At 40.0% G+C, this 26,576-nt stretch overlaps 2 protein-coding genes across 2 annotated transcripts in view; both read left to right on the plus strand.

The window, feature by feature from the left end:
- LOC137185092 (cryptochrome-1-like) overlaps nucleotides 1-17,767 on the plus strand; it is a 39,002-nt gene extending 21,235 nt beyond the window's left edge. The window contains exons 5-15 of the mRNA XM_067593337.1: nucleotides 175-359; nucleotides 2,713-2,801; nucleotides 2,934-3,074; nucleotides 3,325-3,636; nucleotides 3,815-3,966; nucleotides 7,634-7,836; nucleotides 10,432-10,545; nucleotides 10,656-10,811; nucleotides 12,222-12,302; nucleotides 12,502-12,616; nucleotides 13,643-17,767. Coding sequence (XP_067449438.1) covers nucleotides 175-359; nucleotides 2,713-2,801; nucleotides 2,934-3,074; nucleotides 3,325-3,636; nucleotides 3,815-3,966; nucleotides 7,634-7,836; nucleotides 10,432-10,545; nucleotides 10,656-10,811; nucleotides 12,222-12,302; nucleotides 12,502-12,616; nucleotides 13,643-13,676 — 1,582 coding nt within the window. The 3' untranslated portion in view covers nucleotides 13,677-17,767. The remainder of the gene's footprint in view (nucleotides 1-174; nucleotides 360-2,712; nucleotides 2,802-2,933; nucleotides 3,075-3,324; nucleotides 3,637-3,814; nucleotides 3,967-7,633; nucleotides 7,837-10,431; nucleotides 10,546-10,655; nucleotides 10,812-12,221; nucleotides 12,303-12,501; nucleotides 12,617-13,642) is intronic.
- Nucleotides 1-26,576, plus strand: part of rps21 (ribosomal protein S21) — a 324,604-nt gene that overhangs the window by 264,282 nt on the left and 33,746 nt on the right. The window lies entirely within an intron of this gene.

Below are 26,576 nucleotides of genomic sequence, written 5' to 3' on the forward strand. Positions count from 1 at the left end.
TGTAAAAATAGGTCTAGATCAGTCAATGACGCTTAAATTCCAAATGAGTTTCCAAATTCACTATTTTTTGCAAGAGAAATGTTGATTCGTGTGTCTGTTTCTGAGAGAAACTTCAGTAGTTTTTGTTCTACTTGCAGATTAGATTTGACCAGTCTTTGTCTCTGTCCCTTCCAGGATCATAGAGCTGAATGGCGGGCAGCCTCCTCTTACCTACAAACGTTTTCAGACCCTGATCAGTCGACTGGATCCTCCTGAGATGCCCGTGGAGACGCTGTCGGACAGTCTGATGGGTCGCTGCGTCACCCCCATCTGTGAAGACCACGGAGACAAGTACGGGGTCCCGTCCTTGGAAGAGCTTGGTGAGAAAAACACACACCTGACCAGAATTTACAAGCATATAGTGAAAGAAGTAGTAGTAAGAATTAAGTGTTCATTTACTGTAATGAAAAACATCACTGTTGAAAATTACAAAATTCAAAACAAACTAAGGGTTTGTTTGTTTGCCATATCCATAAAAAACACATTTAAGATTGATTTAGACTGAAACAAAATGAAAATCGCTTCCTAAATTAACACTGTAAGCTCATTAACTGTCTTTAAACCACCAATCCAGTTTCTCTATTTAAAAGTAAATCTCATCTAAACCCTGACTATTGGATTAATTAGATGACACCTTCACCTCCTTTTTGAGGTGCAATCCAGATGTCTGGTTTCCATTGGCAGACGGTGACAGGCCATTAATACAGTTGACTACACTGTAGCCATCTGCTGCTCACACCTGTGCGAGTATTTTACTAGGAACCTTTAAATAAAGACATTTAAGGTGTTAAGTCTCTAATACGGTCAGTGCAGATGTCTGGTTTCTCTTTGTGAAGGTTTATTCCACACAAGCTGTTATTTGTCCCCTAAATTAGCCAAGTAACCTCTTAACCCTCTTACACTCAAGTCAGTCCAGATGTCTGGTTTCCATTCACAGAAAGCCACACAGTCCATTCACACTCTTACAGTCCTGGCGCCACCTGCTGCTCTCACCTGTACTCAAGAGTCCCTAATTAACTTTTTGGGTCATCAGTCAAGAGCTGGTGAACTAATAAAAGACACCTTTCAGCTAACAAGATTACTCCCAAAACACTGCAGGTGGAATTTTTTATTTATTTATTTATTAAACGTCCTGTTTGAGACTTTCAGCACAGAGTCAATTAGGTTTAGAGTTTATATGACCAGTGGACTCCTGGATCTTTTGCATATTGCTGAGTAAATTGATTTGATGAAGGTCTTTATTAAAGTGAGAAGAAGTGACCAACAGTTTATGGGATTCTTAAGTTTCTTTACTTAGTGCTATATACCGATCTTGCTGGATGTGAGTATGATAGTGACTGTACAGAATCACTTATTCACTACTCCCTACATAACAAACACTCGATAGTTTTTAGTGAGCAGTTAACTTGAGATTTTGTATAACAGTAGCCCAGAACAGTCAAACCAAACACTCGGTCAAGAAAGGGCCTTCCACGTTTTTCACAAGTTTCGCAGCCTCCATAGGTTCTCCTACATGCTTGGAAGGGGAGTTATCGATTGGTTGCAATCTCCAACCTCACCACTAGATGCCACTAAATCCCACACATTGGTCCTTAAAGACTTCACACATTTAAAAAATGCATTCAAACTCAGACAACAGAACCCTCCAGACAGGTCTAGAGGTCAGAATTATTGGACTCTCTCTGAAAAAGTAAAATAATATCTGTTGGTTGAACTCTATAAAATGGGACCAGAATCAATTGGTAGTACAATAAAGGAACTGTACGCATAATTTACTAGTTAAAAAAGAGATTTAGTGTTAACTGCTAAAACCACTTGACTGTCAATTTTGATGGAATTCCCTTTTAAATGTATTTTTATGATGCATTGCATGACAGAGTGGCATGATAATAACTGCTGAAAAGCTCCTATCTTGATTTTTTTTTTTTTTTTTGAGCAATATTGCTCTCTCTATTTAAGCTTTGAACCTGTTACTTAATTTGTAGATGGCTCATACATTAAACTTTGTATGCAATTTTCAATAAATGGTTTTATACTTGTTATACCAAACAGTTTTAAACATGTTGGAAATGCGGTACAATGGTTTATATTTAATTTAAAATTAAAAATAAGTAGACAACACATGTATACAAACAGCAAATGGAAAGCAGTTAGCGGTTAAAAAACACACAGCAGCAGTCTAGAGGAGAGAGTTGGGAGTTATACGTTAAGAAACTGATAAAGCTGTGGGCTGTGTCGAGTGGAAAACTTCACGTTGTTCAGCTTTGTACTGCAGCACGCAAGAAAAGGTCATAATGTTCTCCCACTCTTCCTCTAATAAAGGAGCAGTGCCACTGCTCGACTGAGGGTGTGATACTTTCACAGCAGTAGGTGTACAGCCGAAGACTATTACGCAACAGTTACCTAAGCATATGTATTATTTGTCAAATTTGTATGAATAAACCAAAAATAACAAGGAGAAGCAAGAAAGGCAACCAATTAGACATGGCTGGTCATGCCTTGTAGGAATTATTAGCAGGGTTGAAGCACCTGCTAATTGCCAGGATGAAACTACAAGCTGTATGAGATTTTAATTCAGCATATATGACATAACCGGTTGACATAACAGAAGGATTGTTGACAAGTATGACACTGTTGTACACCAGGAAGGTGATTCAGATGAATGTTTTTCAGGCTTTGACACCGAGGGCCTGCCTTCAGCTGTGTGGCCGGGAGGAGAGACTGAAGCTCTGACCAGGATAGAGCGCCATCTGGAGAGAAAAGTCAGTATTCCCGATCACACAAACTCTGCCGAAATGTATAAATCTTATGGGAATTACAGATTTTTAATTGTTTTCATTGACTGACTCTACCTCTCCTCTTGTATTTCTCTCTCTCTCTGTCTCTTTTTCCAGGCGTGGGTAGCTAATTTCGAGCGTCCCAGGATGAATGCCAACTCCCTGCTGGCCAGCCCAACAGGCCTCAGCCCCTACCTGCGCTTCGGCTGCCTCTCATGTCGCCTTTTCTACTTCAAGCTCACCGACCTCTACCGAAAGGTCAGTTTACAACTCTTCCAGTGTAGCTCTCGTTGACTGAAGCTGTTTTATGTCAACACCTATGGACAGTGTGTAAAATACCTAATGAGAAACAGATTTAGATAGATGTATAGTATATTTATGTGCTTCATAGATTTATATACTATACATCCAAAACAGAGAAGGCCTGTGTCAGTCACTCAGTCTATGTAGATATAGCCTACGACAGCACTGCATGCTTTAAAATCCTATATTATTTATTTTTTGTCAGGTGAAAAAGAACAGCTCCCCTCCGCTTTCCCTGTATGGCCAGTTACTGTGGCGTGAGTTCTTCTACACCGCAGCGACCAACAACCCACGCTTCGACAAGATGGAGGGGAACCCCATCTGCGTCCGCATCCCCTGGGACAAAAATCCCGAGGCGCTCGCTAAGTGGGCCGAGGCCAAGACAGGCTTCCCCTGGATAGACGCCATCATGACGCAGCTGAGGCAGGAGGGCTGGATCCATCACCTAGCCCGGCACGCAGTGGCCTGCTTCCTCACCAGAGGGGACCTGTGGATCAGCTGGGAGGAAGGGATGAAGGTGAGGAGGGAGGAACATATGCTTCACAAACAAAACGTTAATCACCTCTAGGCCAGTCGGTGTAAATTTGTGATGATTTCCGATATGGCTGTCAAGGTTTTGTACCCTGAAAGCTCTCTGGTACACCGATTTTATACATCAAACATCTATATGATCTGTCATCTTTTTGATGCTGCAGGTCTTTGAGGAGTTGCTTCTAGATGCAGACTGGAGCGTGAATGCAGGCAGCTGGATGTGGCTGTCCTGCAGTTCATTTTTCCAGCAGTTTTTCCACTGCTACTGCCCCGTGGGCTTCGGCCGACGCACCGACCCCAACGGGGACTTCATCAGGTGGGTACCTTTCCTGGCATCGCCCCCTTGGTGCCAGCTGCTGACCCCCCTCCCCCTGGATGGCAACCTTCTTCCCTCTTTCTCTCTGGACTACACACATGCAGGGAAATTGAGCGAGCAGGAAGGGCCACAGACATGCTTGTATAGATTCGGGACCCGACACACATCAGTACACACATTAATGCAGGTGCAAAGCGGTTTGTTTTGGGCAGCTGTAACAATTAGGTACTTCAGGTTTTCCAATTTCCAATCTTCACATCTGTATTTGTCACAGGGTTATGTATATAATGCTATTCTTGGTATCACCTTACAGTAACTAGCCATCTCCTACAGTCCTACTTATTTCAGAAAATATCAATGTTGTGGTTCTCAGAGTTCAGTTCAGTTCTATTATAACGATCGCAAATAGACAAGAGTCACTCAAACACGCACACGCATCATGCACAACCATAGGGTTAATTTACCAGACAAAAACAGGGAGAGAGATGGAGGGATAAAGGGGGACCTCCAGATCTCTGGGTAAGTGAACGAAAGAGAATCATTCCTCCTCTCCTCTTATTTTTGCCCATCAGTCCATTTTCTATTCTGTTACAACTTCAGCACTTTAGTTTTAGGAATCAGGCATGTCTTATTTATCAGTATATCAGTGTTCACAGTGCACTTCTTTGCGTGCCCTGTTATTGTTTGTGAATGTCTGTTTGGTGATTGTGTACGCGGGCGTATCTGTAGTTTATATATATAACTGTTGACACCAGATCAATTTTACTGAAAAGGCGTAGATTCTTTATTCTCTTTTCTCTGGATGTGGCTCTGTGTTTGTGTCTTGGCTCATCTGTTTTTTTGGTGGATTGGGGAGAAAGTTCAGCTATCCCTCTCCCCTTCGTAGATTGTAGCTGATTGCTTTTAAGATGATTGGCCGTTCTCACGCCCCTCCACCCAGGTGCAGCCAGACTTGCCAGCCTGGGCTACCTTGGATGGAAGTAGGGGATCGAGTTGAGAAATCGGTGGCCGTTTTTGTTTTTACTTACCTGTGCAACCCTGAGGGACAGGACTTTGCTCGCGCCCCAGCAGCACCCTCTGGGCGGGTTTGTAACTTGGTAGCGTCTCATTTCGTCAAAAGGGATTCTGACCGCTTAGTAGGGAAATGCCTTGCCTGCATTCGTTAGGTAGAGGACTATGAAGCATTCCCCAGAGGGTAGTGATGAGAGGCGTTGGACCAGCTGTAGCTCTGCCATCGCAGTGATGCACGGATGGCGCTGGTACTAGTGACCCGTGTCGTGCCACGCGAGATGGTCCATTGTCCAGGCGCTGGTCAAAGCCCCTCATCCAACCCTTTGTGAAATGTTCAGTGGTGCTCTGCTTATGTGAATGCAGCCCTGCTGGCTCAGGTGGACCTGGAGCAGTGGCTGGTAAATATAGACAGTGACAAACACACACTCACACACACAGACATGCAAACATAGACTCTCACGCACACAAGCAACACACATTATATTATTACAATTTCTTGCGATCAGACACAGCTCAGTTTGTATACATTAAAATTATTTGAAGTATATCCAAAATAAAAGCATTCTTCCCATTTGGGGAAACATGTCCATTAGTTGCATTGGTCAGTAAGCCAGACTTCAGTTTCACGTACAGGTTTACTGTCATTCATGCATACTCAAGTCTACAGACAACACGACACCACAGACAAAACAATCAACAAATAAGTGCAAGTCCAACTTTCACATTATATCATAAATAAAAAATCAAGAACCAAAAAAGCAAGATGATGCATTGTATCTGAGCACATCACACACTTCCCCTCATTGCATATCCTCTTTCTCAAACACAACAGAGTCACTTAACACATACACTACATAAACCACCCGCTGTCCTCTGCAGGACTGCTTGCTACTGGCAGGTTGCTTATCTTCCTGACAAAAGGGTTGTAGTCCCTTTTGGTGAAATGAGGGGGCCCCCTAGTGGGCCAGCCCAGAGTGTGGCGCTGTGGCTGTGGGAGGGGACAGTCAGCAGGGGGGCCATCGGCCCGCTGACCACTTAAAAGACAACCACCACAGTCTGAAGGACAGGGGGAGCAGGCAGGAGCTCTTTTCTCAGTCCACCACTGTCTGATCATGGGGAGGGAGGTGGGGGGAAGGTTGGAGGGAGGGTGGGGGCCTGGAGCTGTGAGGTATAATGGAAGACTTCTGTCATCGACTAGGAACATTCAGCATTAATTTAAGTAGACATTTAGTCACTTTTTTTCCAGACTGACATAAACTGAGGACACAGGGATGTGGACGCTGAGCTCTTGGAAGAATTAAACCCATAAATATTCAGGTGTTGGGGCGTTTTTTAAGCCACTGCTGCCCTCAAGCCCCAAGGGCAGCTGAAGGGGAAATCAAAGACAAAAAAAGTAGATTTAAAGTAAATATCTCGATTTCTCGATGGCAGAACTTTTCCACTATACACCTGCTCTTTTCAGGGTTGGGTGGTGGGGTGTAGGGTGGGCTGCGGGTGGGTGGGGGTCACTACACTCTGCTTTCTAACCGCGTGTTACAGTAGACGTCTCCTAGCATCATCAACCCAATCGGCAGTGATCTCTCTCTCTCTTGCGATGGGGCGATCTCCGTAGCAACCCGGAGCGCCGTCCGTCGTGTGTGTTTGTGTGTGTCGGTCCACCAAGGCCGCACCACACCCCCGCCCCCACCCCCTCTCTCTCTGCCTCTCAGCGCTGCACTGTGCCGCTTTCCACAGTTCCACTTGCCCCCCTCCTCTGTCCTGTCTGTCTCCCCTCCTTGGACTGGGTAAGGTTGGACCAAGTGCACTAGGTAGGTGGCCTCTCTTTGTCACATGGAGCAAATCCACGACAGCCAAGGATTAAAAACAAACTCCAGCAGGTTGGAATGGTACTGTGAGATGTTGAATTCTCTATCTTGTTGCAGTCAGTGTTTTTTATATTGGCTTCATTCTCTTGGAGGATCACACTTTTTGTCTGTGGTGTGGCTGCTTACACACCAGCTTACAGTAAATGTTGTTCGGGACCACAGCCCCTGGTTTTTTCCATCACGTTTTGAACTTAAGTCCACATGCACTGTGATGATAACTCACTTCAGTGCCAGAAAAGCTTTCAGACTTGTAGAGCAGTGACTTTGTATTCATACTCTCATGTACTGTAGTCATACTGTGCAGTGTTGTGGTTGTTTGTAGCTTTCATTTTGTAGCACCTATTTTCCATAATATTTGTAAGCATGAAGTGTTGAAGACCAGCATGCTCTTATCAGTTATAGAACATACATGGGCTGTGCATATATATATATCATTTAATAAAATGACTCAGATCTGTTTGAGTAATACTTTTCTTAGTACGAAAAAACCTAAAAAAAGTATCAGATGTATGCATAATTATCAAAGACATTACCAAAAAATACAGTTGGACTGCATTTTAAATGTCACAATTAAAATAAATACTGTAACTTTTTCTAATATTTGAAATAGTGGAAACATAGCTTTTGTTTCAACTTTTACATTAAGATACTAAAATTTTGTACACTGTTTTTGTGTTAGTTTTAAAGAATAACTTTGCATCCCTGAATCAATCCCACCCCAGTTTTACTCTGTAATCTTCCTCGTCACGTTGACACAAGCAGGCGTATCTAATGTCTCCCTGTGCTTCCAGGCGATACTTACCTGTCCTTCGAGGTTTTCCCGCTAAGTTCATCTACGACCCGTGGAACGCCCCGGAGTCCGTGCAGGCGGCCGCCAAGTGCATAATCGGCGTCCATTACCCGAAGCCCATGGTGCACCACGCAGAAGCAAGCCGGCTCAACATCGAGAGGATGAAGCAGATCTACCAGCAACTTAGCCGATACAGGGGACTGGGTAAGTGTAACAAGACTGAACACAATAGTACCCCCTTGAGGGTGTAATACTCATTACACGCCCATAAAATAAAATGTTAGATGGATGAAAATTGGAGAAAGCTTAGCTATCCTTATAGCTCGGCTGATAACTTTAGACGTTTAATTAATATGATGTGAGCGATGAGCAGCACCACTCTAGAGCATCAGTCATAACTTACGGGGTTCTCTCACAATCGTTCGAACTCAGTAGAGACACAAGACAAGGCTGTCCATTAAGTCCCCTGATTTCTGCACTAGTGCTTGAACCTCCAGCGGCAGTCATACGCAAAGACCCCAACTTCCCTGGTATCCAGACAGGTGACTCTACACACAAACTAATGCTGTACGTAGATGATATATTACTTTTTATAACAGAACCTCAATGGTCTCTCCTATCTCTATTTAAAACGATTGATCTGTTTTCTAAATTATCAGGTTAGAAGGTCAACTGGGCAAAATCTGAGGCACTTCCTCTTACACCCTACTGCCCCAAAAACTTGTTTAAACCTGGTGATTTTATTTATCGGCCCGCAATTGGCATAAAATATCTCATTCTTACATTCTTCCCACAGCTTTCAGACCTTTTACGTACTAATTTGAGGCTGGTGTCTTTAAAATAAATTGCATATCTTAATTTAAGTACCTATTACAGTCACTTCCCATCAACATCCCCCTGACGTAAGAATTCAATAGATTTTGTGACATATTTCTCTGGAATGGTAAACACCCCAGACTGAATTTGGGAAAAAAAAACACAGAGACCAGTAGATCACGGAGGGCTTGGTCTCCAGCACATGGTTCATGGTCTTTACCCCTAGAACAAGGTCTTCCTTGGCCATACCATTGAGAGCTCCTTGTGTAGACCACTTCACCCTATTGACTTTGTTGGTCGCAGCAGACTCACCCAGTCTTATCAATTACGCAGTGGTTGTGAAAGAGAATAGCTGCTATATGCAAATTTGACCCTCACCGTCACATTTCAGCCTCTATTTGGTTAAAACCACAAGTTATGTAAAGGACACTCACCTGTTATCTGGAATCGTGGTTTGACAGAGGCATTAATTTGGTGATCTTTTATGAAAGGAGCACTATTAGACCTTTCAACAATCTAAGAGTCTTTTGTGCTATCTCAATATCAGTATTGGCGTTATTTACAATAGAGTCATCTGCTTGTACAAATATTTGGATTCCCCTACACACCACCACCCCACCGTAGACGTCTTCATGCAAATACTAATGGTGTTTGGGCTAAGACACTAAGCATCTGAATATTTCTCAATGCTGCTACGCCACCGAGATAACTCAGCCTCTTCCCTTGAAACAGTCTGGGAGACTTATCTGGGTGTGTCATTCACAGAAAAGTAGAACCTGGTATTAAGAAATTTTTAAAAATATGTCCAGAGATCTTAAAACCAGACTCGTTCATTACTGGACACCATCAAAATTATATAAGGTTAAACTAAGAGATAGCCCTGAACGCTGGAAATGCCAGACAGGAAATGCCAGGCACTCTGAAATACATGTTATGGGACTGCCCTAACATACGAGACTTCTGGGTCTAGAATTCGATCTGTCAACAATCTAAAAGAGTCTTTTGCATGACCTTTATATCAGTTATTTACAACAGAGACATCTGCTTGTTCAAATATTTGGATTCCCCTCCACACCACCACTCCACCGTAGACGTCTTCATACAGATATTAATGGTGTTTGGGTTAGGACGCTAAGCATCTTAATATTTCTCAATGCTGCTACGCCACCAAGATAACTCAGCCTCCTCCCTTGAAACAGTCTGGGAGTCTGATCTTGGTGCATCTTGGAGAGGGTACTCTGATATACATGTTATGGGACTTCCCTAACATACGAGACTTCTGGGTGAGAATTAGCACCCATATTGAGCATACTCAGAGGTAAAAAATCTCTTCTCTCCTAGTCTATTTGTTTCCGGTGTCCTTGTCTTCTTAAAGATCTGTGTCCCTCACATGCAGAGTCAACAGATCCAAACAACCCTCATACTGGGCTGCAAACAAATTGTGTATGAATGGAAGTTCCCTGATGCTCCTTCTGTAAATTCCTGGTTTAGTCAGCTTGGAAAAATTGGGAAACCTCATTAAGTGAATGTACTTCTACTTAAGTGTGAACAATTGTAAAAACATGCTTTTTTTTTTCTTTTTCTTCTCAAATCAGTGCTGTTTGTTACTTTGTACATTGTGGCTTCACTGCAAACAGCTTCTCAGGCTTCCCTTTCTTTCATTACATATGAGTCTATTTTATTTAATGCTGTATCCTCTCAAGGGGGTTGTTCTCAAGCGCTAATTATATATCTCTTTTTTTGTCTTTGTATTGTACTGGTGTCTACATGCATATGTTATATGTGGAATCTTAAAAAAACCATACCTGTGTTTCCCAACATGGAGCACTCAAGATATTTTGTCAGGCCATCAACTGCATTCCCCTACCATCTGTCCTTGTTAAATGGCCAAATGGAAACAATTTTAGAGTTTTGTCTCCTCTGGGAATTAAAATCTGTCTTCAAAATAAATTTTCAAACAAATATCTTTTGTACGTCTTTCAGGCCTGTTGGCGTCAGTGCCGTCCACCAATGGGAATGGGAACGGGAACGGAGGAATGATGGCTTACTCTCCTGGAGAGCAGCAGCCAGGGACCAACAACAACAACAACTCACATTGTAAGTCAATTTTATACAAATAATATTGTGAGGAATTTTTTTATTGGCGCCGTCATAGTGATGGTGTGTTTATTTACCCATTTCCTCTGTGTTGTTTGTTTTTTTTTCAGTGCCTGGAGTGTCGGGGAGCTCCGTTGCAACAGGTAACGGCAGCGGGAGCATCCTACTTAACTTTGACAGTGAAGAACAGTCGGGGCCTAGCGGTGTTCGGCAACAGCAACAACAAATGCAACCGCTGCCACAACAACAACAACAGCAACAGCATGGTATTTCCTCACCTGACATGGATGTTTCCTGATAGCATTACTATCATTTCACTTTCAGTCTGTTTATAACATTGATACCAGTTGTACCCATTGTTTAAATAGGCAAATCAAGAACAGCCATGTTGACATTCCCTAATGCAGGCTTTGTTCTGCGGTTTTCGCAACGCATTCCACTGCTACAAGTAGCCTATCCATCTAGGGAAGTACCTAGAGTACTTCTCATCGCTGTCTATGCAATCTAAACTTACTCCCCCCCCATTTCCTTCTCTTTTGTACAACCATTACGCCAAAATTCTCTGAGAAATATCAAAATCTATGCATACTGAGAGGAAATTTACAGATCCATGCTCAGTAAATTTGCACATTTATGCTGAGTAAATATGCAGAAATAAAACAGAAAACAAAATGTATTGGTCTGTATTTCATTGTAGTTAAGTACTAAATGGGAAAAAAAAAATAGACAACTTAGCAACAACTCAGGTAATGGCCTGACACTGTGAAAGAAAACTGAATAATAGGTTATCATTTGATGTATTTCTTGAATATATCACACATGTTTTAGATAGTTATACTTTTATCTGAGCCAGTGATAAGATAAACTATAGTTATGTAGATGTTTATGTGTAAATCTGATAAGCTTTTAGAGGATAGTGTGGTAGTAATGTTATTTTGTGATGCTACTTGGTGCATGCTTATGTACTGTCATATATGGTCGTGAAGAAAGACTGTTCCTAGGTTAGTTGATGGTTGGTTGCTGACCTGTAAGGTTAGTAAACAGATGTCTTGAATTCTGTACAAGTAGTATTTAAGTGCCAACTTTCCAGACAAAGAAAAGATAGCAAGGCAGTATGCATCATTGTCTCCAGAACTATGATGCATTGTACTTCTGATTGTACTATTTGATTACATTATTTCATAACCTAACAATGCTCTATTTGTGTGTTTTATTGAGTGATAAGCTATTTCCTGTTACAACACCCACCCTGAAAGTGGGTGTTGACGACAGATGTCTTTAGTTAAAGCACAGTGTACTCTTGTTGGAGGCCAGACAGTTCATGGTTATACCACAAAATAGCCTATAATAAACCTTATAATCCATAATAACCTTGCAGAATTGAATAATTTAATTGGTGCATGGTAGTAAATGTTCTGTGGTCATGTCCAGGTGTGCAGCTTGGGGGGGGTTGGGAACCACTGCCCTAAAGGATGAACCCTTGTAATTTCAGTTCCATCACAGCTTTTTAAAGCAACCAGCAAGACTTAAAGACTCTTAACTATAAAAGGCTTTTTTTTGCATGTATGTAAAATCATTATATTAAGACTATATGAGTGTAACTGTGACATTTGATAGTGATATTTAACTTTAAAGCCCTATCACAAAACACAAAATGTTTGATGTGTGTGTTGCAGGATACCACTCAGTGCCAGACGCTAACCAGACCATCACCAGCAGCCGACTCTACCACGAGTTTGCTGTGCCTCAACACCCAGGTAGAAAACAGACCTGACTCTGTCCCTCTTGTACCACTAGATGTTCTAATTTCAGATGGAGAAATGTAGGAATTCGTAGGGGAATCACCAAAGATTCATCTAACTAGACCTCACATTTTCTCAGTTTACTACTCTTGTATCCCCAATAGGAGAGCGTTTCAGATAATGATAAAGATTTCTTTTTGTTTTGAACATTCAGGACTCCTCCTGCACAACAGAAGCAGCATCACAGGAAAACGGGAGCGCGAGTCGGAACGTGAAGGTTCGGGGGAGGAAGACCCGGCGGCATCCTGCTCCGCTCACAAGATGCAGAGGTCAGCTTTCTTCTCATCGTAGTACACAATGTCGTCAGTGGCGCTTAATTGTTACTTTTATGGCTCAGATGGCATTGAAACTGTCTGGATTTTCATTATTAGCATATTTTTTATGATCTGTTTGACAGTAGAGAGCTGAAAGGTTTTGTACACTATTAAAACTATTAAAATTTATGTTTTAATATCTCAAAATCACAGCGAGAGTCAAAAATGATATTCAGATGGAATTGTAGACAACACTTTGGGGATTCAACACCTGGTACTACAACTTAAATGGTTCATAATGGCCTCCAAATATCTGTCAACTGTAGTGGACGCCATGCATGAAAGGATTAATATTACATTATAAAATGACATATACAGTGATGGAGGACTTTATTGCACTCCAACATACAGACGGAAGCGTGGCAGCTGCAGTATGTCAATCCGGGGAGCAAACGGAATAAAATTGCGTTTTTTCCCAGAGGGTTGATGACGGGAAAATAAGACAGCGACATATCATCCCGCACCATGACACACATTAACTCGCCATGACACATGTTTTCACCTACCTAGAGGGCCATCTAGTACAGACGTAGGTGTATTTTGCCCTTTATTCCTCATCATGAATTATAAATATGATTGTTGGGGGCTTGTTTTTCATGCACCACGCTGTGTTTGACAAGACAATCGCACAACAAATGGAGATTGTTAAGGTCCTCTAAATGTCTCTCTCCTCCCACTATTAAGTAAATATTTCTCATCGTTAGTTGTCGAGGGGAAGAGTAATCAATGCAAATGTCAGTGTGTCATGAAGTTGCCATGCTCACAATAAATAATGCACAAAAGATGTTTGAATTCAGGGCACTAACTATGCAAAACAACGGCGCTAGTAAGCAACGGTAACTATGCAGGTAAACAGTAGTTGCCTCTGAATGCTAATCGGACTGTTTAAAAGGCCTTGTGAATAATCATTTGACATCATCTGTACGAGTTTATTTTCTCTGCTAACGTGTTGTTTATTTTTCATTACCCTCCCCTCTGCAGACTACCTAGAGCAGGCGGTGATGAGGCTGTCTGAACCCACATTAGTCACCACCCGGCCGGCAGAGAGAGGAAATCCCGCCGTCAACCCCCTGTCCTCAAAAAAAAAAAAAACACACAGATGCAGATGCAGATATGACTGCATCCTCCTCAAACACAGTGTATCTAAAACTCGCTCTGTCTTTTCAGTCAGAAATTCCCTGGGGTGTAAACACAAAGGTGAAAATGTGATTATTTATTTTTATTTTTGGGGGGGAGGTTTCTTTTTTTTGAAGCTCTGATACAATTTCTAGAAGGGCTTTTTTTAACATTATAGAAAGAATCCACTGACTTCTTTATAGTTGCAGTACGGACAGGTGTGACAACCTCAGAGGAACGTGCGAACAAACACACAACGCCTCAAACTTATAGCTCGACGAATTATTTATAATAAAAATAAAAATAAAAAACTACATTTATTGTCTTAAAACTGCTGCCACCAGCCAGTATATTGTATGAAAACTGAAGCAGCTATATATGTAAGTAATGGAATATTTGTTTTTGTTTTTGTTTTTTAAAAAAAGCTGCAAATACATCTGACCATTGCATCTGCCCATGTACACACCGATGTAAAACCAAACTAATTACGTCAGGGTTTACACAGATTTTTTTAGCTTTGTAGTATATACAGAAAATGTGCTACATCCCATAGCATTAACCAGGAAAACACTCTTCACCACCACACAGTTTGACTCCAGGAATGCCGCATTTTGTCACACATTCAAATGTAATAGTCTTTACATTGGAAACTATTTATACAGATATTATATAGTTTTGTGTCTCGTGTAGTTTAAACGAAACACTTGTAAATAGGCCAGAAGATGAAAAAAACATCAAAAAAAAATGAATGAAGGACGGGTTCTCCTGATCTCACCAGGCAAAATGACTAAAAAATCACATCACAGCAACAGCCTGACGGGTCATTTCAGGGAAAAAATATTTGAGTAAGTTATTGGCTTTCAATCTCACTAGTTTGCATTATAAATATAAAGTTTTTCAAGGACCGGAGGTCCAACATGATGATATCCGTCTTCTTACCACAAAAACCGACCTCCACTTTACTCACAGATGATTTCACGGGAGCACGTTAAGTTATCTACTGCCTGGTTAGCATATATGATCACTTGGATGTGTATCGGCAGCTAAAAAACTGTGATTCATAGAGTTTTTCAGACATTACTACAGTAAGTGCATCTCAAGAGTTATCAAGGACAACAAACCGTTTCCATTGTTGGGTTTTTTTTTTTTTTTTTTTAAAAACTTGTTTACAGTGTGTTTCTGTAGATTAGTCGGGTCACTCTGGCTGCAGTAAAACTGCCTTTTTTTTTTTTTTTAGAATGTGGCATTATGGGTATAGGAGTTCATGTGCTAGCTTTTTCTTTTTGTAGTTCATCTTAGGAAGGTGTGACGTCCGTGAGCTCGTTTAGAGGTGTGTAGCTCAACACCTTTTTAGAAGAACATCTTCAAAGGAACCGTCAAGTCAGTGTATTATAGTTTCTTTCTATTTTTATTTTAGGTTGTGCATTTTTTTCAGTTTTTTTTTTTTGGAAAGTAAGTTCAATCCTGAGCCTTTGTAATACAAAAGATTCCCATTAACATCAGTGAAACACGAGACGGCTGTATGGTTAGTTTCAAGTGTTGCTTTTCTCTCTACGGTTTCACACCTTTGTCAAAGTAACAGTGATTTGTTGTAGAAAAGAGTTGTTGTTTTTTTTTAGCGCTCGGCTCACAGCTGTTGACCATCTGAGTCTGGACGATCCGTCTACAATTTTTTTTTTTTTTTCTTTTTTTTTTTTGACTTGACCCTTGAAAAAAAGTCTGTCACATTTTCACCTCTCTGTTTCCCCCCTCTACAAATCATCAAATGTCTCAAAAAACACCTGTAGAAGTTTAAGGACGAGTTACTTCGGAGTATCTCTGAGGTATTCTGTGGTGTTGGGGAAATTTTTTTTTTTTTTGCTGTGCAACATGTTCAACAACCAAAAAAAAAAACGTTGCAGTTTATGTGGGAGAGGATGTGGTTCGAGGTAATCAATCAATCAGGCGTCGGTCAATGGTTGCAATCTCCTCTCGAAAGGGTGTCAGATTTTTCTAAGATTTCTTATAAAACCAAAAACTTACTTAAGAAAAAGGAAAAAAAAAAAAAAACTGTAAGTTGAGTCGACACAGACGACAGGCGACAGCATCTGATCCAAATGAGCCTAATTCTGTCAGCAAAACAGAAACCAACATTCCTCAGAAACAAGTAAACCCTCCTGATGAAGGATTTCTACTACTGTACAAGGAGTTCAACAATCTATATACCCGTGGCTACTTGCAACATTTTGCGACCCCCCCCCCCTCCCCTCTGGGATATATTAGAAAACAGAAATCTGACGCATAACACTGCCAAAAAAAAAAAAAAAAGAACTGCCACAAAAACGGGCAGAAATTGGATACATTGAACGATGGGTTATGGGTCGCAAAATTGCCGCTGTAAAGTTGTCAACGGGAGGATTGTGTAACAGCTTTGGAAAGATGAAGTTGGTGTCTTATTTAAGTTTCATCCACCCTCCACTTTCACCTTTTTACTCCTGGTGAGAAGAATGAAAATCAAATTGAACCAGAGAATGTATGATTCCCCCTGTAAAAAAAAAAAAAAAAAAAAAAAAATACACCCAGCAGCTTCTCTTGCTGATGTTAATACCTCCACCCTACACACACACACACACACACACACACACAACTATTGCATACACTCACATAGACATTACATGGATAAATACACTATAAATTCTCAAAAAAACAAGTCATTATAAAAAGAATTACAGTTGTAACTAGGGGGATGTATTACCAACAATTCCCACCAATGAATTGGTTCCAATCTGCTCGACTGCCATGTTTTCATGAAATTAAGCAACTGTTCCTGAAATAAAAGTGAACCTCTTTTTAATGTGAAACAGATGGAGGAAGTGTTGAGTTTGAATTGAACAGCAAGCAGCTGTAAAAATCAAATTGACACTATAAATAAATGAGAGTAGATTGGAAAAACATGGATTTAAAATTTAAAAAAAAAAAAAAAATAGAAATAAAAGACCTGTCCCTGAGCTAAATATTGCTCTGTCCACTATTTGGGAAGAAATTCAGTATGAATCATGTTTTAGCAGAAGCCACACATATTCACATGTTTAAAACACATAACTCCCGAAACAAACACACACACAAACACAACACATCGTTCTTAATGGTTAGACAGGAGAGAACAGGGAGTTTCGGGAAGTCTGCTTAAAACCCCAATGTTGTGAGTCAAGTAGTTTCTCTGACAAAATGACTAATCAGCACTATAAAAACAGACTATTGTGTTTCTGTTTCTATGCTAAAGAATTTCTCCCTGTTGGCAGATACATTAGATTTACTCTATATCACAAAATTGAAGTATGGCTTCATCCCTAAAGCACTTATGAGGTGACAAATGGAAACTTTTAGAGCATGAATTACAAAAATTGGGATCTCAAGTGATGGCTGAAGCTCTTCACCATCACTGCACGCTCTACAAACAGTATTTAATCAGTATTGTAGTTGAAATTCTTGAAAATAAAACTTGCTGATTGGGGTTGTGGGTAAGACAGCAGCTTGCCGGCACTTTCCTGAGAAAGTTGTGGTTTCAGTGGAGCCGTGATGACTCGTGTCTGTGTACAGTACTCGATATTTGTTCATCTGTGATCGTACTGCCCTCTGCTTCAGGAGTAACGTAGAGGGTGGGGTGGGGTGGGGGGGATATAAAGGGTGGGGGACGGGGAGATAAAAGTATTGTAGTGTTTCTGTATTATAATTCTGTATGTTCTCAAGAGGATTTGAACATTGTTAGTTTTTTTTGTAGCTTTTATCACTATGGAAAAACAAGTTGAACCAAGTTTTTATTTTTGCTTTTTTTTTTTTTTTTTTTTTTTGTTTGTTTCGTTTTGTTCACCCTTCTGTGACACGAAGGTGCAAACGAATGCCATCTATCATCTCTGTAATATTATGCTCTGTCTCTCCTTGTGTTGTGAAAGGCTTTTTCTTGTGCTTGATCAAGTTCATGACAGGAAATTAAAAATTGTTACAACTTGACGACTTTGATTTTTGCCTTCTTCATTAGAGATTTTATAATTATTTGATGACCATTAATTTTATTTACACTGCAACCTGATAATAACCTGATAATTGGATTTTTTGAGGCCAATATTGATACTGATGTGTAATAATATAAATTTAATATACACAAGTATTTTTGTTAAGGGTTTCTTGAATTTGAGTGTGCAAGTTCATTCTTGACGTTGTGAATAGTGGTTTGACAAATAATCTTCTCAACTCAAGGTCCGCATAGCAGTTCTGCTGAAACTTTCCATCACATCTGTGACATGAGAGAGCTTAAGAAGATAATTTTGTCAAAATACCTTAAATTATTATTTTAAGAAACTGACCTCTGCCCTCACTACGCGTGTAGGTGAACAGCTATGCAGCAAGTTAAACACTGTTCCAATAAAAGACAGCAGTTGTCCTTAAATGTTTTTACTGGAAACCATTGTAATGCTGTAAAACCATTATTGGAACAATTTGATGGCAGTGATTACAAATCAGAAGAAGATGAGATAACCAATGGTTACAACAAAGGCATTGGAAATAAGAAGAGTAACAATAAACTGTCAGTTAGTTACAGTGTCCCTCAAGCCAGGAGGAAACAAACTATTACAAGTAAAGATCAATTTAAGGCCTCATAGGAAGTACAACACAATGATTAGTAAATACACAGAATTCACAAGACTAACAGTAAAAAAAATAGATAAAATCCAGTTTAATGATGAATTGCTTAGAAGTGTAATGGCTAGCGTCCCTCCAGAAGACTTCCAGAGACTTGTAGGATCAATGTGAAGGTTGAGGAACATCATTCTTCAAACAGATATTCTCTCAATTGGTGTTTAGATGATGACGGTGCAGAGCGACGTCAAACATGTCGGTCCAAAATCTTCCAAAGATGTTCAGTCGGGTTGAGATCTGGTGACTGTGAAGGCCAGACATATGATTCACATCATCTTCATACTCAAACTACTCAGTGACTCTTCGTGATCTGTGAATTGGGTAATCCTGGAAGAGACCACTAGCATCAGATTAGAAATGTGTCATCATAGGATAAAGATGATCACTCAGAACAATTTTGTATTCATTTTGCAGTGATGCTTCCATTTAAGGGGACAAGTGGACCCAAACCATGCCCCCCAAAGCATAACAGAGCCATCAGATCCCCTCACTGTAGGGGTCAAGCAGTCAGATCTGGACCGGTTTTTCCTTTAATTTGTCTATCTGTATATATATACATGATATTTGTTTAGCACCTTCATGCTCCTTGTATAGTATGTTTACATGTAGGATGAATGGAGGTACAATTTACAAACCAAGTTCAATGCATGTATTAAATAGTGAGGTACGTCAGGCTGCTAACTCTTCCCAGAGAGAAGCAGCATTTAGCTACTGTGCAGCAAAAACAGACTGCCGGAGGATATTAGACTCACTCCGGGTTTGACTGTCTGTAAGTCCAGGTTCAAAAAACAAAGCCTTTTGAATTCCTTACTACTATTGATTCACACCTCCGACTGGCTTCATCTCCATAGCAACAGCAGCTGAGGCTCACGGGTATTGTGGTATTTAGACCAGTCCGCCAAATGAAAGAAAAAACCTGTCAGATTTGTCAGAAACACAGTAGAAATTATTGAAACTGAATGTCAGAACACAAACGTATATGATGGTTAAATTATCCAGTGAGTCCTGAGTTTCTGTGTTTCCTTTAATTTGTCACCCATTTGTATCTCTTACCACATTGATGCTTTATGAAACATTGTTGGCAGTTGTAAGTAGTTACCTATTGGGGGTTTTTTTTCTCAATGGAGGTGAACCTTCCCTTCAAATAGGTCATTTAGTGTTCTGATACCCTTTCTTAACCACTGAGCCCAATAAATTATCTGTTTACCTATTTTTATTTTGGGGTTGTACCATATGGATGCATATTTTTGATAATTATCAGAGAAATTACATATTTTATGTGCCTCTTGCCAAACTATCTTTGAATATGCTAGAATGGGGTTCATTGTATTATTTTTCTCCTCTTTTGTTGTTTGTGCAAGAGCCTCAATACGTTTAAAAGGAGAAGTGAGTTCCTGTTCAATCAGGACCCAATCCGATTCAGAATTTGTTCCGTCCCAGTGTCTGGCAAGCTTAGCCATTTCAAGAGATCCTGTAATATTTTATGTTTGGTAATGATAGGCCTCCTCCCTTCTTTGGCTGACAGAACTTGTCTTTGTTATTTGTTATTGCTGCTGCATCTTTATTTTCTCAATTCTTCAGTTTTGGTGCTGAATTGTTTGGTTTCAGTTCTCAATTTTTCAGTTTCTTGCTGTGTACTTTTTCAGTCTTGGTTCTGACACAAAGCTCTCATTACAGCTTACATAACATTTCCCCCCCTCCCACCACCACCACCACCACCATCTCATTCTGTTTATTGCAACTGACAATACTATAGAATAGAAACAGAAGGGTCTTCTTTATTTTTCTTAGGTTATTATTAGTAATTATAAATACCACATAGATACATGAATAGATATGAATATAAAGAATGTGACGCCTTAATCATCCTGTGTCTGGTCCTGTGTCTTCATGTCTGTGAAGCAGAAGCGGCAGATACATCAGCAGTCCTGAGATTCATATTCTCAGATGAATACCAGCAGCGCCCCTTCTTTTCAAATTTAGCTAACTAGTTAGCTAAACCTAAATCAGTCCTTCAGGAATGCTGGTTGTATAGTACATTAGCTTTAGCTTGCAGCCGGTTAAGGCTAAAACAAACAACAAAAGTAATGTTATCATATATAAATTCATATATATTCAGCAGCCAACATCTATATGGTTATTTATATTATTACTAATAATGGTAAATGGACTGTACTTAGTGCTTTTCTAGTCTTCTGACCACTCAAAGCGCTTTTACACTACGAATGACATTCACCCATTCACACACATTCATACGCTGAATGGGTATAGGGGCTACCATGCAAGGTCCCAACCTGCCCATCAGAGGAAACTAACCATTCACACACATTCATACAGTGATGGCACAGCCATCAGGAGCAATTTGGGGTTAAGTGTCTTGCCCAAGGACACACTGGCATGTGGACTGGAGGAGCCAGGAATCGAACCGCGGATCTTCCGATCAGTGGACGACCGGCTCTACCTCCTGAGGCACAAGCACAGTGCGGCTGTGGCTCAGGACAACAAACTGGGATTTGCTATGTGGGAGGGCCCTGTGGTTTCAGGGTTGATTGATATCAATCTGATTGATATCATTTCACAAACTGTAAATAAAATATAACAAGGTGAGACAAACCTCTGCTCTGAACACTAAAACACCAATCAAAGTCATTCTAGATACTGTTGGCAGCACATAAAACTACAGCTGATGGCAAAAAAATCTCTGTGTAAGTGCTCTCTCCTGTGTATCTGTATCTAATATAGGAATGGTGCTGCCAAACTATCTTTGAATATGCTAGAATGGGGTTCATGGAATATTTTATGTTTGGTAATGATAGGCCTCCTCCCTTCTTTGGCTGACAGAACTTGTCTTTGTTATTTGTTTTTGCTGCTGCGTCTTTAATTTCTCAATTCTTCAGTTTTGGTGCTTAATTGTTTGGTTTCAGTTCTCAATTTTTCAGTTTCGCTGCGTACTTTTTCAGTCTCGGCTCTGACACAAAGCTCTCATTACAGCTTACATTACATCCCCCCCCCGTGTGAAACAGGCAGTAGTTTCAAACGAATATTATCATGGCACAGAAAATGAAGCTAAAAACACGTTTGTACAGAGAACACATCAAAATGTGCCTCGGGTATTATGTGTATTGTGGTATTATAAGGAAGCCTGTGGTGCATCTTTGTCTGCATACTAAATGGTCTGTAGACCATCTGGTAGCAACCCACTTCCTGACATATTTTGTGGTGTCTCAAGAGGTAAAAAGGAGGCCCAACTATTTTAATGGTTAATTAATTAAAGCCATTTTAGAGACATTTTCAATTTTCAGTTTTGAGCTGTAGTGGAAAATTGCTTGATTACTCAATAAACACAGAGCATTGTCAGGTTATGAAGTAATGTAATCAGAAGAATGATGCATCACCTAGCTATCTTTTCTTCATCTGAAAAAATTGGCACTCAACCAGTCCTTTAAATACTTCTGTACAGAATTTGAAACATACAGATTAGTAAAAGACCCTAAAATAGAAACAAAAACCTAACCTAACCCTAACCATCACAAAATAACATTGCTTCCATATTAAATCAAGAACAAACAACACTCTCCTCTAAAGGCTTATCAGATTGACACATAGAAATCTGCAAAACTATGATTCATCACCACTGGCTCAGATGAAAATACAACAAAATTGTTTTAACTGTAAGCACCCAACTGTCTCATTTTACACAGGAAAGAACGAAAATAGAACTAGAATAGACACATCGCAGAGGAAGTTTGAACAGGAGTGGAACAGAAACTGACCTTAATAACACTATTTGTAACATGCATGATATATACAAGAAATACATCAAATGATAACCTACTATTCAATGTTCTCTCACAGAGCACAACAGTGTCACAACTGCATTCATTTCCTAGAAACCTCTCTCACTCTGCACCGCTCTCAGCAGTGGTTTCCACTGCATTTTTAAGTTTCAGAAGGGATTTTTGCGTTGATATTAGGGATGTGCAGAGATCCCAGTATTTATATGTGTATCTGTATTTGTTGAGGCAGCAAAATTATTTGTGTCTGTATTTGTATTCGAATAAAAGTTTTTGTTTTTATGACACTTTCAATTTTAGAAAATGAAAGTGTTACAATAAGTGTTCATGAATAAACTACCTTACAAAGGAGGTCCCCACAACTGGATTCTCCCAGATCATAGACAACTGCGCTGATTACTGAGTTAAAACTTTACTCATCAACTCATTGCAGACAGACCTCTACCTATTTATACACCCATAACACAGAGACAGCACACTGTGTAACATGTAGGGAGGAACGTCAAAGGTGATTATTGCTTTGCACCTTTCATTTATTACAACCTAACTTTGTAGAAAGGAGAACAGGAACAACAGGTTATTGGAGAGTCCCTTGGGAGCGCTTTGCTTGTATCTGTAGCTCAGCTTTATCTCTGGGGAACACCCTCAACAAATATTTTTTTAAATATTTGTATGAAACAAATTCATTCATTCATGTAAAACCCACTATTTGTGCTTTGCTGAATAATGTATTTGTATTCAGGCACACCCCTAATTGATACGTTGGCATTCCCCTTAAAATGTCTTCTAAACTTTGCTTACCAGAGAATCCTATTTTCAGAAGACTATATAGCTCTCTTACTTCATTTCCCCAAACATTAATGGTGGAGAGCTTGGCCATGTGTTTTTACCCAACACATTGGCTTTGTTAAAGAGTGATTCCTCTTGTTCTTGTTTGCATGCTTTTGCATAGTGCTTCATAGAATATTCTGGGATATTACCTTCTGCCTTCTGTCACTCTGTAGTGTTACACCTTTTAAAAGCACCTTGCTGCACAGCCTCACATGCAGTTTTGTACAATGGACTACTGTCTGGGTTGCTGCTCATGGTAAAAATTGAAAACATCTAGCTGCCTTTTTATCTGATTGATTGATTCAAACAGTCCACACAGCCTCAGACAGGCCTTTAAGCACCTCAAATGCGTCCATAATCAGCCCAAGGCTTTTATTTTTGGCAATATGGTACACTGAACAGGAACAAGAGAGATGTGTTGTTGGCCCAGCAGCAGCAGCTGCTGCAGCTGCAGTCATTGGTCATGTTTTGAATTATTAAGACAGAGAAAAGTGTAAAAAAATATATACATTGTTGAAGATGAGTGAAATTAAGCATCCCCTGATGACAAGCCTATGTGCTGGGGCTGAGCCCAATTTAACCCCTGCTAATAATAAGCTAAAAAAAATTTTTAAAGACTCTTACTTTCTTTTAAGATTGTCAGTTGTGAGAAACAGAACAAGTTGGTGGGGGAAATAAATTTTGTTGCACTTTAGACCATTGACTTGTCCCCCCAAAAGTAAAAAATTAGCAGCAAAACTGAAAAAAGTGACTGCAAAGGAGAAAGAAAAGTGAAAGAAAAGTGAAGTATTGTAATCAAATGTAGCACTCCTGTATAGTTTTATTGTAGGTTTTGCCTTAGGGGTTTTTGTTTGTTTGTTTGTTTGTTTTGTTTCAGTTTATTTTTATTTGCACCAATCAATTTAATCATCAATCTGATGACAGTTGAGGAGTTAATTGGTTATGTTGCCCACAACACTGTCAATCAATATTATATATAGTATATATTGATGAATAAATAAGCAACATTCAAAGTTGACTTAAATGCAGAAGACTGATACTCCAGATTCACTCTAGCTAGGTTTCCATCCAAGTATAGTGCAAATTTCAACAGAATTTCAATTAATGCACATGTCACATAAGTGTGAAGTTCTTTTAAAAATACCCGCTGTGGTCTGTCTGCTTCCTTGTCCCAGCTGCACCTTTCCTCCGGTGTATCCACGCTGCTTCAAAGAGTAGTCTCCGTCCTCAGGTTCCCACGACCAACTGCAACCGATTTTCTGTGGAGCGAAGCCTCTCACATCCGTCACTCCCCGTGTCTCCAAGTTTCTCCTCTCTTCCCTTCCTTCTCCACCTCCGTTCACCTCTCACACAAAATCAAGGCGCTCAGTCCAGTCCGCCAATCCTGAGTTAAGGGGGGTGTGTCATCCAATCACTCACCGGTGTTCTCACCTAGTCCATCACTTGATCAAGTTCAATTCACTCAGTCCGAGTCAAAACACAATATCAGAAAATATAAAACCATATAAAAAAAAAGCATGCAGGGCAACTCACTAAAACCAGATGCATATAATAAAAATAAGACATGCAAAATATAAGATCAAGTATGACTACAATTATGTCTCACTTTGACAGACGTTCACATCCACTGCCGTCTTGCAAATATTTGGAGTTGAGTTGTCAAAACAAATAGCTGGTGCGAAACAGAACATCATTTTAAAAGAAAAAAGATGATGGAAATATGGCATTTATGTTTGTCTCATGTATGAATATGAGGAGCATTACAGTCTCCTCATCGCTCCACACACATCTAATGTTTACGTCTCCTTCTTTGGAATCTTTCAGTGGGCATTTAAAATCACATGCTTCATGTACATCATGAGTTATTCTCTTCCATTGCACTTTGTCGCATGTCGCCTTTTGGCAATATTTCCAATTTTTTTTTTCCACTCAAATTGAAAATGTGAATAAAAACAGGTGGATGGGAACACACCTACATACCAACAGCTAAAAAGATTAGACAAAAAACAACGGTATCTGGTCAAAAAGTATTTGGTTATGAAGGTTCCTAAATAGATTAAGTCACTTTGAAGTATCCAAGTGGCAGCCATGATAAAAGCCATTTGAAGTCTTTAAATGCAAATTAAAGGTTCTCTAGTGGTTCTTTTAAGATCTCTTTCAGCTTTAGACCATGCAACTCTGCAGTACAAGACAGTACAAGTCTTGTACTGCAACTCTGCAGTACAAGACTCATCAGCTAAGGTTAAAGGAAGTTCAGCTTTTCAGTTCAGTTATATTTGCAAAGAGGAAGATGTAGAAATTAAAATTCGTTGGAGACAGGGTGAGACATGTCATCTGGGGGTCAGTTGGGAAAGATGGCTCCTGGACAGGAGAACTGAAAACAGACATGACGTTATCTATAAGTCTGTATTTTGATAGATTAAGAAAAGAACTGTAACGCCCAGGTCAAAAAATACCAAAGTTTCCCCTTAAAAGAGCCCTTTCAAATGTGCTTTCACTGTAAGTGATGGGGGCCAAAATCCACAGTGTGTCCACTCATCTTGTCAGTCAGTTTTGTGCAAAAATGCATTTAAAAGTTGATCTGAAACTTATATGAGGCTTCAGCAGTCTAAAAAGACTGTAACATTTAAAGATATCTACTTGATTTGACGCTTCATATTAGCTCCAGATACACTTAAATACATTTTTGCACAGAAGGAGGACTGTGGATTTTGGCCCCACACACTTATGTGGAAAGTGAAGGAATCTTCTAATGGCTAGTATCAACAGGAGGAATGATTATGGAAGGAAAGACCTATTTCAATAATCTTTGCAAGTTGCCCCAGATGTAGTTCCCTATGCAGTTAGCCATAATGGCTGCTACAGGCATCTTGTTATTTGGAAAGATCTAGGAGGCGCAGCAGCGAATCTCTATAACCAAGCTGGAGAGAGCAAAGTTAGCTTGAAAACATAGAGTCACAATGGCCTCATTTATGGGTAATACATCAGGTTGTAATTAATTGGAACATGTTTTGTCATGTTTTTTTTTAAATGGCTTTAAGTCGTCAACCAGTCTCAGTATATTTGTAACAGTTACGGTGCCTTACAAAATCTTGGACTCAGACCTGAATTTCAACAGCCACGTTAAGACAATTACAAAGTCAGCCTGCTATCACCTGAAGAATATATCAAGAATTAAAGGACTTATGGCTCAGCAGGATTTAGAAGAACTTGTCCATGCATTTATCTCCAGTAGACTGGACTACTGTAATGGTGTCTTCACAGGTCTCCCTAAAAAATTTATCAGACAGCAGCAGCTGATTCAGAGCGCTGCTGCTCGAGTGCTCACTAAGGCAAAGAAAGTGGATCATATAACTCCAGTTCTCAAATCTTTACACTGTCTGTCAAGGAATTGATTTCAAAATACTGCTGTTAATTTATAAAGCACTGAATGGTTTAGGGCTGAAATACATTCCTGATCTGCTGCTACGTTATGAACCATCCAGACCTCTCAGGTG

This window comes from Thunnus thynnus, chromosome 6 (genome assembly GCF_963924715.1).
Source record: "Thunnus thynnus chromosome 6, fThuThy2.1, whole genome shotgun sequence".
Lineage (NCBI taxonomy): Eukaryota > Metazoa > Chordata > Actinopteri > Scombriformes > Scombridae > Thunnus > Thunnus thynnus.